The following is a 13654-nucleotide window of genomic DNA, read 5'->3' as shown; positions in this document are numbered from 1 at the left end:
CTGGTGTTTGTGCCCTGGTATTGCCCCTAATAAAGTCCTCATTCCCAGGTAACTAGGAACACACAGGTCCCTTTTTCCAGCTTCAAGGTCAGATGTGAGTTTGAGTGCATGGATGTCACAGAAACACAAGAGCCATGGCAATTAAATAGTCTCTTTTAATAGGTAAGGGATAGGCCAGCTGGCTGTTTGGACCATTCTCCGTGTGTGTAAAAAATATCCTGCTTCAAAATTAATCTTATTTCATAGATTTGATGGTTTGGTTTAGTTTTTGGAGAGAGATCAAAAATCCTGGCATTATCATAAAGCTTTTCCAAAATAATAGGCATTTATTGATAAATAGATGCCAACAAAGCTGGAAATGGGCAGTTCTGTGGCTGAAGAGAAACAGTATCGTCGTGTCGTGAAAGAGGCAAGTTTGGTTTTTTGATTGTTTAAAAAGGCAAAGGAATAAAGTAATGCTGCATGACAATGGGAAAGACTAGAAAGGAAGGGAGAAGGTTGTGTGTACACAAATATATCTTAAACATTAGAAAGCTGGGAGGAGGTCCCCATAGCAGGAAATATTTTCATTAGATGTTTTTGGGATTTGTTAGATAAATGAGGATCACAGCTGATAAACAGTTGGTTTGGGGTTTTTTGCTGCTCTGGGTTAGACCCCCACTGCTCAGGGGTGGTAGAGAGAGTGTGTGGGAACACATAGCACAGCGTGTTCCCTCCACTACAAAAATGCTGAAAGGTTTAAGGTTTCTTCAGCCAGAAGCTGAAGGGGTTGAATCCAAGTGATCATGTTGAGTAGCTGCTGACAAATCTGTTGTTACGAATTTGTCTAATTCTCTTTAAATGAACATGTACCTTTCTCCTCTTACCCTGTGGCAGTGAGTTCCATAACATTTTGATATTTGTTAAAAAAGGTATTTTCAGTCCCTTTTGCCTGATACTTCATGATCTCAAAACGTTTCTCTGTCCCTATCTTGCAAGGGATGATCGTTCTCTCACCCTTTTCATCACTGATCATGATTTTATTTCTTCATCAAACCACTTTGTGGCCTTCTTTTTCTTAGCTGAAAAGTCCCAGTTATTACATCTCCTTGTATGATTTGGCAATGATTGAATTAATTTTCAATTAAACACAATACTTTCTAATGAAACCATTTGCTCATTAATGCCTCTAATTTTGAGTTGAGATTTGTATGGATTTTTTATGAACTATGGAAGGAATATGAAAGGACTTAGAGCATAAGGTATGTGCAGTGTCAGAGTATGTGAATTCTGAAGCCTAGGGATTTTTTTCATGCCCAAGGAGTGGTGGTGACACAACACTAAACTATGGGTGGATAGTGAACAGAAAACCTCAGCTGGGGGCTGCGTGTTCATGGTGCTGTGCCTGCAATCCACTGAAATGCCCAGTTCTTGTTTGGATCAGCAAATGCTTGGGCTCAGCTGATGCAAATTCCTGAAACATCAGTGCGCTGAGAACAGGAAAATCAATGTGGCAACGTGAAACATGGTCCATTCAGATTTAAGCATTTTGGCCCATTTCAATTAATCTTGGAGATCAGAGTGCAGTAGTCATTTCCATCCTTCTTGTGTGACATTTATTGCTACCCTGACATTTTTCATTGTTGTTATACCAAGCGCCTTTACCTGGAGAAAACAAAATTGCTCGTGTTGAAGGGAAGTGTGCTGGAATTTACAGCATTCAGGAAGGGAGGAGAAATTAATTTGCCTCGTTTTACTCTGAATGAGAGCAAATGGGGAAATGCCAGGATTTCCAGGGGCATGCATATATTAAGGGTTTCTTCTGTTTATTATTACTGCTCTGCATGCCTTATTTCTTTCCAGCTCTTGGAGATGAGACTGGCCTGGTTAGATGCTACTGAACAGGGAGAACCAGCCAGCCCATGCAGCCCTGAGCCCTTGGCCTTGTCTGCCCTTTGGGATGCCTGTCTTTGCTTCAGTTTTGGGGCCTTTCTTTCAGTGGGGATAGAAAATCAAAGCTCTCAGTCAGAGGGGACAGCAGAAGGCTCTATGCTTGAGATTCTGCTGCTGGCAGACCCAGAAGTCAGACTTTACTGGCAGGATACAGATCTGGACTTGAATTTTGGTTGCAGACAAGTCAATTTGACCAGAAATGTGACCTCTCGGCTCAACATGGGGCTTCAGTGAGTGCAGTGATCTCTCCCTCTTGACTCATAGACAGTGCAGTGGAACCCTCCAAACTGTAGTTTTAGGAAATTAGTAGGTTTAGAACTAAAGGCATTGGGGAGAGTGAGAAAAATTGTCACTAGTCAGCCAAAGACTGTCCTTTAAAACGTACAAAGTGTTTACAACTTTCCTTTTGTAATGTCCCATGGCCGGTGCTTATGTTGAGTACTGATGTCACTGTGTGGTGGAGAAATGTCACTAAGGCAGGGACAGGTTGTTATGTACACCTGTCTCCTGGAGCACTGGAGGGAGTCAGGAGCAATCTGCATCCCAGGCCATCCTTGCAGTGGTTACAGGGCCAACAATGAACCTCGATGTGTGGGCAGGACAGCCCGTGTGGCTCCCTGGAGTCACGTCTCCTCACCACGAGCACGGGGAGATGGAGAGTGGGAGGATGGAGCAGGGAGCACATTAATCTCTTGACTCATCTTCTTCTCATCAGTAAATTCTTTCATTTGCAGGATGAAAGGGAGTTACAGGAAAGAGCTCTGAGGCTATGCCATGTTTCTCTAGGGCTTGGGCTCCCAAATCAGGCACGTTTCCTGCCATGGTGCCTTACGCTTTGGCCCTGCTCTGATCTCAGGCACATGGGCCAGAGGCAGCACAGGCAGAAGCTGAATTTCCCATGGCTGTATTTCTCAGCTTGTGTTAAACTAAGCTGTTGGCTTCTGTGGCCCCTGAAGGACATGATCTTCAAGGCAGTGTGAACAGAGGGGCTTGGTGGTTCTGGTGGTGGTGAGGTTGACAGCTTGTTATCTGGGAGTGACAGACCTGTCACCAGCCTGGCCATCCTATTCCTGCCTCGATCAGTGCATAAAGAAGGCAGTGTGTGTGGTGTGGGTCCTTCAGCAGTGGCTGCCCTGTGAGGAAGGAAGGGTGGGATCCATCTCCCAGTGGTATGTGTCTGTGGAAGGGATGCTGCATCCAAACTGGGTCTGTAAACTCTCTTTGGAGTCAGTGGAGGTCTCATCAGTGCAGGCAGCAGAGCCAACACAGCCATTCATTTCATCCTGCTGGGTGAGCCCGTGTGCTGTTTGTGTGCTTGACATGGAGCACGGTTGGATACTCAGGGCTGAGAACCAGAACAGGTCTGACTTACACCAAGTGGAAATCTGCCACAGGCATTTCAGATTTTTCTGTGAAAAACTTCCTTCATTCTCTAATTGCTGTCCAAGCCCAGAAGACTCTTCCAGAAGAGTTCTCTGGCATTTGCACTGTCTTTGTGCCAAGAGCATGGTGGGGTTACTCTGGTTCAGGCCTGCAGTGACTCAGGGGTGGATCAGGCCCTGTGGCTAGATCCAGCTGCCAGCAAACTGCTCAGCATCTGCTGCAGGTTGGCAGAGCCTCACTGGGTACCTCAGTTGCAGGGGCTGACGATGTCTTCATAGATGTTGTGCCACCACCACAAGCAGCAGCTCTTCCAAACTTCAGGCCACGAATTCCTGTCCCTTTATATTCCAGGCTGCTGTTTCAAAAGAAAAGAAAGAGCTGATATCATCGCTGTGTTCTTACACTGAACACCTCGCTTGTGATAGAGCAGCTGATTGTTTAATTGTCCATTAGTTCAAAGTGTGCCACCTTTCAATCCAATTTTAACATTTGTTATTGCTACTTGTACCTCAAGGAAGTGTCTTCCTCTGCTCTGGATTCATCAAGACCTCTTGTATAATCATCCCTGTAAACAGCTCACATGGCTCTGGAGAAGACCAAGCTCCCAGACCCATCCCTGTGTCCCTACTCTACTGTTCCCCAGGAGTTACACAGCTTCAGCTGCTCCAGGTCTGCTAAGAGACATGAGCTTAGTTCTTGCCCTGGTTGTTGGTGGGGCATATGAAAGGTGCAGCTGCTTCCCTCCAACCTCCTGCTTGTCTCACATCATTGTGGGCACACTCTCCACCCTGAACCTCGTGGCTTCCCACGTCTTTGAAGCTTCATTTTGGTTGGGACACTGATAAAGTGAGGTCTGTGGTGTGCATTTTTGGACTGGTGTGCAAGTCAGTTCCCTGAATGGAATGAGGGTGTGGGAGATCAGAAGGAAGATGAGAGAAAACTGCCCGTGTGTGCAAAATGCCATTCTGCAGGGTTGTAATTGGTGATCCCAAGGGCAAACATCACAGACACAGCAGGGATCTTCACACAAGCATGCTCCCAGATTAAAGTGTCTTACTCTAAAGTTTCCCAGATTAAAGTATCCTACTCTAAAGTTTCCCTCATGGGCAGCAGATTAATTATGCTTCAAAACCTTTAGAGTGGTGGATGCTTGGTCCTGTGGCCCCAACACCAGAAGGTCTGCCTGTAGGGATAAGAGAAATCTTTTACTCTCCTTGGTATTCTGTGATTACTGGGAGCTGGTTCAGCCTGGGATGTAACTCCTGAGCTGGCTTGAGGGGTACAGTGAGTGCTGGAGAGCTTCCCAGACAGGTATCCTTCTCCTCTGGCTGGGGATCTATGTCCTCTAATTTTCTAGGCCGACTCTCTACTGAGGTGTACAAGAAAATCACGACACCATCGAAGTGGGTACTTTACCTCTCAGTTCTCAGCAGTCGTCTGTGCCAGTTGCTGTCTTGCCAAAGTAGTGGGAACTCCTGTGCTAAACCTGTGCCTTTGCATTTTGCCCCCAAAAATGCAGTGCACACTCATGGGCTGTGACCAGCTGCGCTGAGGAAGCTCAGGGAAGCCCAGTCTTCATCAAGGAGATGGGCAGCCATCCGATGGCAGCCTAGCACTGCCATCCCTGTGGGAACATCTGGGGTTTGCCCAGTGCGATCATGAATAAATTTAGTACAAATACATGTGCTGCATGTGTCCTTGTTGGAGGGGTGAGAGATAAAACCGTGCTTGGGTGAGAGTCACAGGTCATCTTTGAAGTCTAAAGAGCAAGTAATCAATTACCACAGGCCTGCCTGCAGGCCTTCAGTAAATCTGGCTGCTTTCCAGGGCAGAAATAATAGCAATGTCCTTTGCCAGGTAATTTTCCAAATGATTATTTTAAATAATATGTTGCTGTGATCCAGCAAAAGAGTTTGGAGATTTATTAGGGCGTTTGTCACTGTGGGGAAAAGCAGGCGGTGAACTCTGTGGGTTGGCAGTGAGCAGCACGGGGCAAGAGGCACATCAAATACTCAAGTCTCTCATTGCTCAGGTCCACTCTGGGTTTGGAGAAACAAGAGACAGGGACATACATCTCGTCCCTGAGCACTGACTGCCAGCATCCCAGGTGGTGCAGATGGTGCTGGAGCTGCTCTGAGGCAGGAGGAGACACAGGGGGGTGGTGGTGATAGATTGCTCCTCTCCCTTCCCAGGGCAGGTCTGAATAAAAGGCAAGGGAGGTTTGTTGGGCCTGGATGCATTACCCCTTCCTGTGGTGAAGGCTGAGACAGAGCCTTGTTTTAACAACCTGGCTTGGAAATGAAGATTGTGGCATTGCATAGAAACTGTTCCAATCAAGCCCTGGAGAACAGGCTCTTATGGGTGGTTCAGGTTACTCTGACCATCTGCCTACTTCTATTTTATTTTATTCTTTAAAAGCAGAATTAGGATATCTTAAACCTAGGCTTTTTTTTTTTTTTTTTTTTGATTTCTTACCTGTTTCTTGGATTTTGAAGTGGAGGTGGGAAATACTGCAATTGCTTCAGGACTGACATATGTCTTATAAATAAATAGTTTGACTCTTTTCCTATTAACTGTGACCCAGAGCAAGTGGGTCTAGTGGAAGGTGTCCCTCCCCATGGCAAGGGGTTTGGAACAAGGTAATCTTTAGGGTTTCTTCCAACCCAAACCATTTTATGTTTCTGTGATTAAATAGCTTACGATGGCTTTGTCAGTGTTGTGAACGCACTTCTAGTGGGATTTGGCAGATGGGGCTGCCAAGGTGGAGTGAAAGAGCCTCAGTGAAGCTGAGAATCTGTCCTGTGGTTTAGGAAGGGAAAATAGCACATCCTGATAGAAACATATGGCAAAAAATGCATGTCCACATCATAATAATGGCATTTTCTTTCTCCTTCTTCCAGGTTATCTTGCACCCCGAAACCTTCCTAGTGCAGGCTTCTTCCCATTCTTGCAAACCGTGCTGTGTGATTCAGATGCCAGGTGTAAAGGCACACCATACACACCAGAAGATTTGCTGCCAAGACTTAGTGACGTCTCATCTCTCAGACTGTAAGGGAATCTGAATATTTCTGGGTGTTAGAATCTGTAAAGCAAGACTTGCTTTGAGGTGGAGGGAGCAGCCATGCATGTCTGTGTGTGCACGTTTGTCCACAACAGCTGTACCTCAAATACCTGTTATAATGGATATCTGACACTTAGAAATGAGAATATGAGCTGCAGCATGGACACTTCAAAAATGTTCATAGTAGAGACAGCTCTCAGTAATGTGTCCATTGATTCACACTTGATACTTGAAGAGAATTTTACTCCTTGAGAAAAAGGCTTCTGCTCACCCAGATCAGAGCAAAGAAACTTTTGTGCATGACTGTGGGTCAGGTCAGTGGGTAAGACTGATCTGCCACCCTAGTGATTGGTTCAGGACACTTTGGCTGCAAGTGGCAAATGTTCCCCAACAGCTCTAGTCTGAGATAAATTTGTTCTGGAGTGACTGTTCTTCCAGCAGATCCTCCAGGTGCCAGTCAGAATGGGTGTCCTCTCTGCAGGCCATCAAATATGCTGGGAAACAGATGAAAATGAAGACACAATTTTTGCCCACAATGGACATTCGCAGTGTGGAGCTGGCTGGGCATGTTTTGTTGGAACATCATTTTGCTGAAATTGAAATGTTCAGCGGAAGCATTTCAATCTATTGATGTTTCACTTGAAGCCAAGTAGCATTTACTTTGAGCCTTGCCAGCCAGGGTTGTTTCTACATCTTGGCTGCCTGGTTCTGACACACCCCTGGGGAACATGCCACTCTGAGGCCTGGCTGGTTCGTGGAGAGCTGAAAATCTGGGCATCTCACAGCATCCCTGGTTGCTCATCTTTGCTTTCTGGTGAGAGGCTGCTCTGTAGTGGCTGTGTCAGAGCCTCAAAATCCCCCTTGGCCAGAGCTTGGGAGCCTGAAGAGCTAAGGTGGGCCCCATGCCTTCCACCGGAGAGCCCATCAGGCAAGATCTTGGCATTGGTGAGTCCTCCTTAGAGTAGAGGGGCCATCGTTTTCCAGGCCAAGTCAGTGGTCAGACTCTCTCTTTGGGTAGAAGGATGACTAAGGATGTGGCGACTGAAGTTACACAAGGTGAATCCTAATCAAATTCAAGGTCGTGCAGCAGAAGAAAAGGGGGAAGGCAAAGCCACACTGAGACTGGATGCCTGGATTCACAGCTCTTCTTCCCTCAGTGTCATTGTTTTTCCCTGGGTATGCTAAACAATGGTTAATTTGGGGTATTGAAAAGAAGAAAAGGGAGCTTCCAGAGCCAAAGCTGGAGGTCTTCCATGGGTTTCAATAGCTACAAATCCTCCTTGCTTTCTGTTTTTGGTTTCTGAAAAGCTGTTTAGGAAATAACTGGTCTTCCGTGCCAACTGAAAATCAAAGGATTTGGCCAAACTATAGATCAAGTCAGATGAGTCATTAATAAACATCTTAACCACTGTTGATGCTCAGAGTTGGCTGTGTGCAGTATCACTGCAGCTATGTGGCCACAGCCACCCTTTGGAGGTCATGTCAGCCTTAGAAATATATTGTATTCTACAAGAAACAACACCAACTGTTAAGTAGCCACAGCAAAAACAGTGGATACAGCAGAGTCTAAAACCTTGGGAAAAGGTCACCTGGGAAAGGGAAAGCTCCAGATGAATAGGTGCAGCTCTGCCTCGGGAGCAGAATCACCTTGGGTGAGTTTGTCACAAAGGCAAAGTGTTTCAGCTGTGGCCCTTCACTGTCTGGATATATTATTGTGTAATATTCTAGAGTTTGTAATATTCAGCTAATCCGGGCTGTTTTTCTCCTCTCCCATTTTGCAACTCACTGAAGCTCTTATTAAACTTGCCCTAAAACTGTTTTGTACCAGTGGTCAGCAGAGACGATGGGCAAGGTTCTTGTCTTTGATTCTGTTCCTTAGAGCCATTTACCAAGGTGTGCAAGACATGGTTGCTTGAGGTTTCCCTTGCTAAAATGGAACTAAGTCTGAAAGCCAAACTCAACACCGACTTCTCCCACCCTTTCTTTACTCCTGTAGTGAAATGTTTGGGAAGGATGAATTAAGATCCCATTGTCTGGAAGGATTTCTTGGTAAGGGCATGCAGCTTACAGTGCGATGGAGTTCTGCACTTTTGCTTCCCCAAAATATGTACCAGGCCTCTAGAAGGAACCAGGCTTCTGCACAACCCAGATTTTACCACACCTGCCATGAAATCCAGCTACAGACACATTCTGAGGCAATGCAGTAAAGTGTAAGCTTAATTATAAGAAACTGTGAGTTGTGACAGCTGGCTTTTTTTCTTTCTTTTGTTCTTTCTTTCCCCAGTAAGAGGAGGAGCTCATCCAGTGTATCCAAGGACAGCCATCCATCAGCATGGAGTGCAGAGGTTCCTAAAAGTGGGAACGCTTCGCTGGGTAGGTTATTCACTGCTCCACAAGGTTCTGCTCTTTGAAGGCTGACCTTTTGAAGCTCTCTGGACAGAGATGCAATTCTTACAGCACTGCTAAAATGATTTATGTGTTCTACACAGGCACATGACCGTGGCCATGACGTTAGTGCAAATTCTTGGGAATAAGTGCAAGTAACTGTCTGTAGAAAAGACTTTTGGAACTTGGCCAAGAAACCAGGATTAAATGGTTGCACTTCACAGAAGCAATGCAAGATCACAGATTGATTGGACATTAATTAAAGACCTGGCTATTTATGGAATATTGCCCTTTTACTGCCCACAAATTCACCATAAACAGCTTATGATTTTTTTCAAATGTGTTTTTATTCACAGTTATCCAGCAAATAAGTTGTCTTCTGTGCCACAGTGCATATTTATTGTTGGTGATGTTCTCCTCTGATGTGATTCTCTTTCCTGAAGGAACTTTCAGACTGAAATTTTCCATAGAATCGTTACAATTATTATTTATTGATGGTAATGGCTAGTACAGTCCACAAGCCATCGTGATGGATAGTCCTTTCTCCAGGGAGCTCACGATGAAATGAATGATTACAGATTTGCATTTGCCTCTTCTGCTCCAACCCTTCACTGTTCCAATTAGCATTCCTCCCAATGCCTGCACTCTGTGGTGCACAGACAGAAAAAGGCAGAATGCAGAAGGGACCAAACACAGAGGTGTGGGGGGAAAAAGCAAATCAGTGAACAGTTCTGGGAACTATTGACTCATGGTGGTGGTCAAGGAGGAACTCAGCTATACCTCTTATTAAAAAAAAAAAAAAAAAAGAAAGAAAAATCATAGGTCAGGCCCCATGTAACACGTTACAGAAGGAAACAATGTCATCCAGGATTTAATCACATCAGAAAAAAACTCCTTAAACACTAATAGGGTGCCATTGGCTGTACCTTTGAAAACACATTAACAATGCAGAGGTGCCCAAAGCTGCAGATGGCTGAACTGTGTCCTGGTTTGACGTAGCAAAGAGGTTAAAAGACATTAAGTAAAATACAGCGTTTCAAACTGTTGTTGCAGCATTTGGGGATTTGGGATCTCATGGAGAAAAAACCTTTGGGAATATTTCATCACCATCCAACTTGACTTCCAGCATCAACACGTTCAACAAAATCCTCAATTTTGGGAAGGTAAGTTTGTATTTGCATAATAGCTGAGTGTGAACCTTTATGTATCATTGTGTTTAAAGAATTAGAAACTCAAAGTACCAACATAGAGCTTTTATTACTTCCGGATCTCCCCTATTATATGAATGTGCTTTATTTTGGGAAGGCAGTGATTGTGGGTGGAATTTTAAGCTTTGTGGTAAGTTTATTATCCTCTAAGCAGAAACCAGGTAAACCATACACCTTTGGGACATAATGCCATGAAATGCCAAATATGGACACACACAATACCCTGAGATATTTTGTTCATAACTTGTCTGAGTTAAGGTGTTTAGAGTGTGGAGTTTTTTCAGGGGAAATTAAAGATACCATGTCACAGGCTTTTCAGTTCAATTATTTATTTGCCCATGAGTTCTTTCAGTGGCATCAGAGGAACTGTGTGTTCATTCTGTAGGTATAAGTCATATATAGGAACAACTCCTTTGTAAGGGAAACTTGGTACAACGTAATGGATGCTGCTATGCTTATGTTCTTGTGTTAAGGCATACAAACACACACATTTCTCTTTATACCACATGAGGAGTTTGAGGGACTTTAGTGACACCGTTCAGCTGCTGGAATCCTGTCTAAGTGCTTGTAATGACAATGCTTTTCAGATGGCACTACTATCCCTTAAAAAAAGTCTCCCCACTGCATTTAAAACCATCCCAAATAGAATGTTGCTTTACAGCTGCCTTGAACATTTTGCCTTTCTCTCAGAGCCAGACCCAACATTCAACTACAGCCACTCTCAAAGTCCTGCTGTGTGAGGTCTTGTCGCGGTATGTGGCACATCCCAGTGTCACTGGAGAGAGGATGGCGGCCAACATCCACCACACCTTCTGCTTCACTGACTCGTCACTTTTGGAGTCGTTTGCCCAGGAGTTCAGGAGTCAACTCTCTCAGGTGAGTGCCTGGGACCTGTCCTGGTGATGCAGCTGGGAGCTGTGGTGCTTCATGCACGTTGTGCAGTGTTTGGGAGCTAGAACAGGGCCCCTCCTGGCTAGGAACTCATCTCTATACCAGAGTGTACGCAGTGCATGATGAGACTGAGCTAGTTCTTGGGGATAGGATTAGCCCAAATACCTCCAAGTTGAGTACACAGCTCGGAAAGCCAAGGATCATCCACCCGCTGAGGGTTATCACCATGCCTGGGCCTTGTTTCTCCTCTTCATTTGCCCTGCTGCACTGACAGGTAGATAGAACAGCCTGAGGATGAGGTGTAAATAAGAATATTTAAAGCTAGGGAGGGCAATAAATTTAATTGTGTATTACCTCAGCTGTATAACTTCATCCAGTAACTCCTGCATCTGATCCAACAATCCATGATTGAAGCAGTACTTGTCTTTGGGAAAGCAATATAATTAAAGCAAATGAATCCTGTAAAGGTAATGCCTTCTTTCTTTTTTTTTTTTCCCCCAAGGTAAGGATTGATATTATTTTTTCTTGAATTCCTAGTCTTTAGGCTCTTTAGGACATTGTGAATTGTAAGGCTTGTCTGAACAGAGAATTTATTGTACAATCTGGAGTGTGAAGGTAAAGCACAGTCACTCTCTCAGTTATTGCCTGTCACTAGAGTACTTTGGATGTATTGTTTGTAGACTTGCATGCAAGTGCAGTGCAAGCTGAAAAACATAAAAGGACCCACGAGCAGCAAGGGTTCTTTTCTTAAATAATTTCTTGCATTGTTATTTGTTAAGGTGCAACACAACCCACAGTACCAGGAGACATTTGTCAGTGAAATGGTCTCGTTTCTGACACTCATCTCCCAAGTGCAGAATGACACCTCCCTGTGGCATCTCCTTTTGCTGGCCCCAGATGTGTTGCAGGACAACATGCAACTGCGAGACATAATGGATTTCCTTCAGAATCCAAGCAGGTAAAATAGAGAAAATGCCAGGAGAGGCACTGAAAGTTGGGGGGTTTATGTATTGGCCTCTAAGGACATCACCTCTCATCTTGAAAAGAGGGTATTAGTTTAAAAGAATGATTTGTTTGGGAAATGATGTGGCTCCACACTAACACATCTCTGTGGACTGTGAACAGTGTGCTGATTCTCAATGACTCTTGTGTCACTTTTTAAATAGAAGCTGAAATGAAAACTCTGAGTTTTCTTCCAGCCTGCTTAGAGGCACTGTCAGGCCCTTGTGCAGAGAGAAAAGCTGGTGAGCCTCAGCCACTGCCTTTGGCTGAAGAAAAGCCCTCCTGGCTGGACAAGGAAAGCAGCTGGCTGCTTCTTTCCAAAAATGCATGGAACCAAATTCAAGTCGCTTTGGAACACCTCAAGGTCTTGTAGGGGAGACGTAATTTTATTTTTTTAAATGGATTTCCTGATTTACTGCTGGTTTAATCTTTCCAAACTGGTCCCAAGAAAGCAGAGAAGAGAAGGAGCCTGGTTTTTTAGCATATAGGGCTTTGAGCTTGTCTGACTTCAAGAAGAAAGCACCTGTTATGTACTTGCTCAATGGTTATATGAAAAAAAGACCTGACTTAACTGCAGGAATGAGCTGTGATTAAATATTTGATGCAGGACAATAAAAACTCTTCTAAAATGGTCTTAGCCTTGAAATCCCTTTCCTGGTCTGTAGTTGGGCTAACCTCTCACTGATCTGTGGAAGACTCGAGTTACTCAAGAGATTAGGGGACTCTGTTCCAAATCATCTGCTGGATATGTGACTGACCTTGCTATAAAATATTCTGAATAGTCCAGTTGTTATGGCACATAGAGGACAGCAGGAAACTGAGCGTCTTCAGGCAGCTTTTTGGTTTTATCTTGCATACATGAACAGCTGGGTAAAGATGCCAAAAGAGGTTGTAGAAGCTTTGCCACTTCGATTACACCCAGGCTTAGAGGGACTCACTTTTCATGACTGGTGTGTTGCCAAGGCACTTAAAACCCTGCACATTTAATATCTAGGTAATTTGCCATGCTGCATTGTGAGACCTATTTGTAAGTTGTAATGTCCTTATCCTTAAAGGAGTCAGTAGCAGTGTGGCAAGAATTTTAATTTTATTCAGAAATGTTTTGTTCATGCTGCTGTTTCAGTCACAGGATTATTGCATTTGCCTTTACAGAATGAAGCCTGAGAACCAGCCCCATTTGAGTGCCCAAGGAGAATTAATATTTACTGTGCTACTCTGCTTTGCTCTACAGCTGCAGAGCTGGGCAAAGTTATCATAGGCATGACAAAGAGATACATAGAATTTCATCACCAGAACTGTGCAGTGCTTTTATGCCTGGCATCTGGCACTGTTAGTGTGTGAGTAAAGAGTTATTGCAAAGAGATTGCACAAATAGTGTTTTTAATAATGCTTACAAAAGCACATCTCAGCGAGCCTGGCCATGTCTCTTACTCAGGCAGTACTGACCTCCTCTAAAGATGTGCTGTACAGGGAATTTTTTTGCTGTATGGAGATGAAGGTATAGAAGAAAAGAACTTTTGCTCATTGTGGCATCTGTATTAACCACATGATAAACGCCACCACCGTGAAACAGTAACTTCCAAGTCATGAATTCTGTACAAAGTTTAGGAGCAAATTTTATTATCTACAAAAACCTGTTTTGCAGACTGAATTCACAAGTGCTCCTGTTTGTTGCTTTAAGATAGTTTTTCAGCTAAGTATGTAAGCTGAACTTTTTTTCCAAATACAAAGTCTGCAAAAGCCCTGCAAGACTAAAATAAAAGGGCAACAACAACACTTCTTTCCGTGTTTG

At 44.2% G+C, this 13654-nt stretch overlaps 1 protein-coding gene across 1 annotated transcript in view; it reads left to right on the top strand.

Moving 5' to 3' along the window:
• Positions 1 to 13654, top strand: part of ABCA12 (ATP binding cassette subfamily A member 12) — an 82572-nt gene that overhangs the window by 11346 nt on the left and 57572 nt on the right. Inside the window, 5 exon segments of the mRNA XM_032693397.1 lie at positions 6216 to 6363; positions 8661 to 8749; positions 9815 to 9924; positions 10660 to 10845; positions 11640 to 11818. Coding sequence (XP_032549288.1) covers positions 6216 to 6363; positions 8661 to 8749; positions 9815 to 9924; positions 10660 to 10845; positions 11640 to 11818 — 712 coding nt within the window.

This window comes from Chiroxiphia lanceolata, chromosome 7 (genome assembly GCF_009829145.1).
Source record: "Chiroxiphia lanceolata isolate bChiLan1 chromosome 7, bChiLan1.pri, whole genome shotgun sequence".
Taxonomy (NCBI): Eukaryota; Metazoa; Chordata; class Aves; order Passeriformes; family Pipridae; genus Chiroxiphia; species Chiroxiphia lanceolata.
Note: the sequence above shows the minus strand (reverse complement) of the source record. Positions and strands in the feature narration are given on the sequence as shown.